The following is a 4,990-nucleotide window of genomic DNA, read 5'->3' as shown; positions in this document are numbered from 1 at the left end:
GGTGGCTTCAGAAGCTGATAATGTAAAAAGACTCTCTCATTTGCATGCAGAGCACTTCATCAATGTACAATGTATTTTCCTTGACCTGGATCTCCTCCTCCAAGGAAAGCTGTCGGCGGCTCAGACCTTTCAGCTCTGTCTCAGCCTGTGCCAGTGTGTCCTTTAATCTAACAGGAAAAATACAGACAGACATTAGTGGAAAATACATACATAGGGTTTTTTCATATAGGATAAGAATTCTGAGTGAAAAAACAGATGGAAGGGGATTCACAGAGAGACAATATCCACGCAGCTTCCCTTAAGTGTCCTGCTCTTAAGGGAAAAGCAATTCTCAGCCTTTTGGGGAGATTCATTAGATTAACCAGGAATCTATACCACAGATTTTCCCCTCTTTCATCATTTCCACTTGCCTCTGAATATTTTTTGTAATCTCTTGAACTTCACTAGTCAACCTGTATTGCACTGTGTCGTAACACAATTCTACATTGGGGCGATGGTTCCTTGCTTCCAAGCGGGTTTGAGCCACTTTAACAGGTCCTTCTTTATCAGCAATTGCTTTCTTTAAGGCTGCAATGTTCTTCTCCTGTGAGGCAGTCTCATCCATCACCTTAACAAATCCAACATAAGGAAGTTTTGCACACTGTTTCTTACAATAGGTGAAATAATCAAAATCTTCTTTAATAGTTATAACAATCACAGTAACACTCATTGTGTTAAAATGTTATTTCATCAAACGATATTTTGCAAAAGTCAGCCAGGATTAGGATTCCTTCATTGGAAAGCAGGTGACACTGTTATGAGTGAAACTGGAGATTTACACTCAGCAATTAATTTTTAACATTAACACTCAGCTTTGATGTATCAGATTTCGAGCACATTGACCCTGATTTTATAAGTTATTAGGCTCTTAAATCACAGTTGTGAAAATTATATAGGAGTGCCATGTAACTAAAAATCACAAAGGAAATCCTGACTTTACTGGTGTCTACAGCAACAACTACATCAAGTCAGTGATTCCAGAAATTCACTTCTGTAGTAGTGCACACAGAGCTGAGAGGATAAAACTTTTTTTTTTTGGGGGGGGGAATGTGGTTGCCAATATTGCAAAGGTAAAATTGTTAAAGCAAAGTAGCTCAAGACACTGGATAGAAAAAATGGGTAGATAACCCAAGCCCATTGTTTTCACCTTTTCACTGACTGTCCCCTACCACTCACTTACCATTGCAAGGAGTGTCTCTAGCTTATGCTTGGCATCCTTGACTTCCTTCACCCTATTTCTAAACGCAACGTTCACCATCTCACATTGTTTGCGTATGTCATTCGCTGTCTGTGAGAGGATGCCATCAATCAGCACCCTCAGTGCCAAAGAATTGTTTCTCTGCTTGTCAGCCTTTTCAACATTTATGTTTGAGAAATCTACCCAGTCTTCAGGGCTAACAAAACTGAAAGAGATTCAAAATAAAAGGTCATCACCTGGCAGCATTAGGCCCTCTGTGACTTCTTAATTATATAATTACTCCACAAAACCAAGAACAAAGCAGTACTATTAACTACACGTGACAGTTGTGTATTCTACAAATACAAAATTAAGACCCTCTCTGTTGCAAACATTTCAGAACAAAATAGACAATGGTAGGATGGAAACTAATTTGCTAAAGTCACAGAGCAACTTTGCTATAACTTTCCTTTCTCTGATAAAGGATTAAGTTGTTGTGGGGGAATCACGCTAATAACCAATATTTCTTGGAACACCTTTCATGAAGCAAGCTGTTATTACTAATATAATTTATCTGTTACTATTAATAGCAGGTAACTAGTCACACAAAACATTCACTTTTTCTTTCACGCAGTTGACCACCTATAAGACAGCCACTTACAGTACTGGTACAGGTTGGAGCAATAGTTGGGAAGGCAACCCCCAGCTGTAGCCCCAGAATTAGAGTGTCACAGTTGTGCACCAGTGGCTTGCAGGCTGGTGTTTGGAAAGTTCCTCAGCAGGTTCCTTGTTTCATTGGGTAGATACATAAAGCTGCGATTGTCATTTGCATATAGCAGCCAACACCATTTTGGATGTGGTCTGAGGTATACAACCTGTTGTTGATGCACGCTAACGTACTAGCAGCAAGACCTGTCAGTCTCTTGGTGTTCCAAGTTCATCAGTTCTGGCAGAGCCAACAGTGTCCTTGGGAGGTGCACACACTGCTTTCTCAGTATGTTTCTCCTTTTCAGCCCACTTTTCTGTGGTAGCTATTTCTCCATCTAAACCATTCACGCTAACCCACACAGAAGAGGCACATTTGACAGGTTAATGACTGAGTCAGAAATTAACTCCGCACCTCATGTGCCCCAGTCCAGCACCCTCCCCACTAGGACACCCTGGGAGAGGAGAGGACGTTAGATTGCTAAATCTGTTCTGGGTTTAAACAATGTGTGAAATACTTCCTTAGCTAACTGAGAGCCTCGGAAACTTTTAGTACTGCAGTTCGTTGGGAACATGATTACTGTGGCTTATTTCACAGACTTACTACACAGATAATAAAGTGATGGACAGAAGTATAAAAATCAATCTATCTACAACAGACAGATGATGGACACATATAGTCTGTTTTACACAAAATTACTTTAATCTTGCTATTATTGGAACACCTTATTACTGGAACACCTAGCTGTATAATTATCATGTTCATTGAACTAAATAACCACTTACTTTCCTTCTATTTTCACTGCATTATCAGCATATCTGATATCAGGAGTGTTGTTTGTCAAGCTAGCACAGTAATCATCAATCATCAAAGCTGTGAACTTGTCCTTCAGATCCATTTCCAGGTTGTATTTTGCTGAACGGTTTAGTCTAGGAGAAGAAACAACCGGACGCTAAGCCAAAATGTAGGCATTCACAGGTGTCCCTAACATGCATGCATACATTCATTAGGTAATACAAATGCTGTTATGGAATTCTTCATGTATGGACTGTTAGTTGCAAAGTCCCAAAGTGTAGAGCATGAAGCTTCCTCCATATCAATTGATGGTACAATTCCCATTGGAATTAAAGGCACAGGACTGGATCATGAGAAGCCCAGGAATCATTTGCAGGTATTTTGAGTTCTAACGAACAGAACTTCTCACCACTACTGATCAAATGGCGTGAATTAGCACTGACCTCCTGTAACTGTTTAGCACTGAAAGTAACTTTGGACCTGTGCTCAGCCTGACCCTACAACTTCTCAGGATTATGGCTGTCCTACTTTTCAGCTAATCAGTGTTCAGTTACAGTCTTTGCCTCTGCACCTGATTTGCTCATTGGTTTGTTCCAATGTACGTTCAAGCAAAGCAATAACCCCTTGGAGGACTTCAGCTTCCTTCACCAGTTCCTGTTCCACTTCATCGTGCACCAAGTCAATCCCAGCTCGCCTCTGCCTAAACAAAAAGAGGAAAACCCTTCAGCCACATTGTTCAAATGCTTGCAGCTAACAGAATATGATGAATCCCAGTTTTCCAAATGGAAAGCTTTTCCTTGCCACATGGGAAGCTTTTCCTTTATGCCCTTGGTTCTCTGGTGTTACACCACCTAAATCAGACTGTGACTCCACTGCAAAGAGAGGCAGGCCCTTAGTTTGCAGCCTTTTTTATTATTTGTTAAAGGTTCATTACCTAGATTTTTTTCCTCTCCCTGAATGCTTTTCTTAATATTCTCACCTGTTCAGGAGACACTTTTGGGCAACGGCAAGTGGCTCTTTACAGCTCTCCAAAGATTTCTCCAGCCTAGTCTTGAAAGTCAACAGTATCTCTGTCTCATGAACAATTTGTTCAAGTTTGTTATTTAATTCTTGCTTCCAGAATTTTATTTCTTCCTGTCTCTGTTCTGTCAAATGAAAATTGCAAACGGGTATTAATACAAGCCCATCTTATATGCAAGAGCACTGTGGGTCAGATCTTAGATATGGCTAAAACCAGACTTATTCCATAGTGGAGCACATGTAGCGCTGTAGACTGATATGTGGAGACAGTTTTGCAACCCTGTGTCAGGAGGTTTGGTTGGAATAGCCTTCTGTGTGTTTTGGAGAACTAATTAATTTGTTATAAAATAAAGAATCTTCCTCAAAGTATTTTTTAAAATATTACGAATTTTCTTCATATGGCAGAGTGTGGCGTTGACATATATTCATTCCTATGCACTATCAACTAATTTTCTAAGTCCATCTTAAACATATAACTCAAATGACACATCCTGACACTTGCAGAACACATGGGATTACCTATTTTCTTGTTGACATCACTTTGGGTTTTCTGAGTTGTCTTTTCTATTTCATCCAACAGCCTCCGGCTCTCAGCTATCACACGCTCTGACCTGGATTTCTGAGACTCTGTGCTGGCACACTGCATCTTGTTTGCAATGTCCCATTCTGAGGGATGAAACTTGGGTGGAGGTTGCAACAGTCTGGCCATTGTTTTTTGGGAAGTTTCTGGATATAAAACAGGTCAGTTCTTGGAATGTGGAACCTGTAAAGAGGAATAGCATTATATTTGGCTGCAGAAGCAAGAAGGGGAGAAGGCCAAGAAGGTCCATGAGGGGAGAAAAATTCTTGCCCCTTTTACCTGCAAGATGACACAGGTATGAAAAGACAAGACTTCTTTCTCAAGGTTCCCCAAGACTTTGCTAAGTGTGGGGGAAGAGAGTTTGCAATGGGAGAATGAAGAAATAGAAGAATTTGGGAATGGAAGCTAGGATGAGAGAGAGTAAGAGGCTAGGAAGGGGAACGGAGAAGATGGGCTGTCTGCGATAGGAGGGAGAAGAGAAGGGAAAGAAAAGGAGACCTGTGGAGAAGGACAGAATCACTAAATGGGCAATCACAGTGAAACATAGAAATGAACTCAACAGCCAATGAGACTGTTGGGTCGGTGTTCTTTATTACAGCGCTGGGGTTGCACTGGGATTTCTCCTCATAAGTGCTCCTAACCAGCGACGACTTCAAGAAGTTTATATTTACAA

At 40.7% G+C, this 4,990-nt stretch overlaps 1 protein-coding gene across 1 annotated transcript; it reads right to left on the bottom strand.

Annotated features, from left to right (window-relative positions):
- Nucleotides 1-7: 7 nt before the first annotated feature.
- TEKT1 (tektin 1) lies at nt 8-4,519 on the bottom strand. Its single transcript, XM_009881436.1, has 7 exons — nt 4,257-4,519; nt 3,697-3,862; nt 3,289-3,417; nt 2,708-2,851; nt 1,220-1,442; nt 411-607; nt 8-167 (listed from the first exon to the last, which is right to left on the bottom strand). Exons 1-7 carry the CDS (start codon nt 4,444-4,446, stop codon nt 8-10), a joined length of 1,209 nt encoding a protein of 402 aa, XP_009879738.1. The 5' UTR covers nt 4,447-4,519.
- Nucleotides 4,520-4,990: the final 471 nt, after the last annotated feature.

The sequence above is a fragment of the Charadrius vociferus genome, unplaced genomic scaffold (assembly GCF_000708025.1).
Source record: "Charadrius vociferus isolate BGI_N301 unplaced genomic scaffold, ASM70802v2 scaffold323, whole genome shotgun sequence".
Lineage (NCBI taxonomy): Eukaryota > Metazoa > Chordata > Aves > Charadriiformes > Charadriidae > Charadrius > Charadrius vociferus.
Note: the sequence above shows the minus strand (reverse complement) of the source record. Positions and strands in the feature narration are given on the sequence as shown.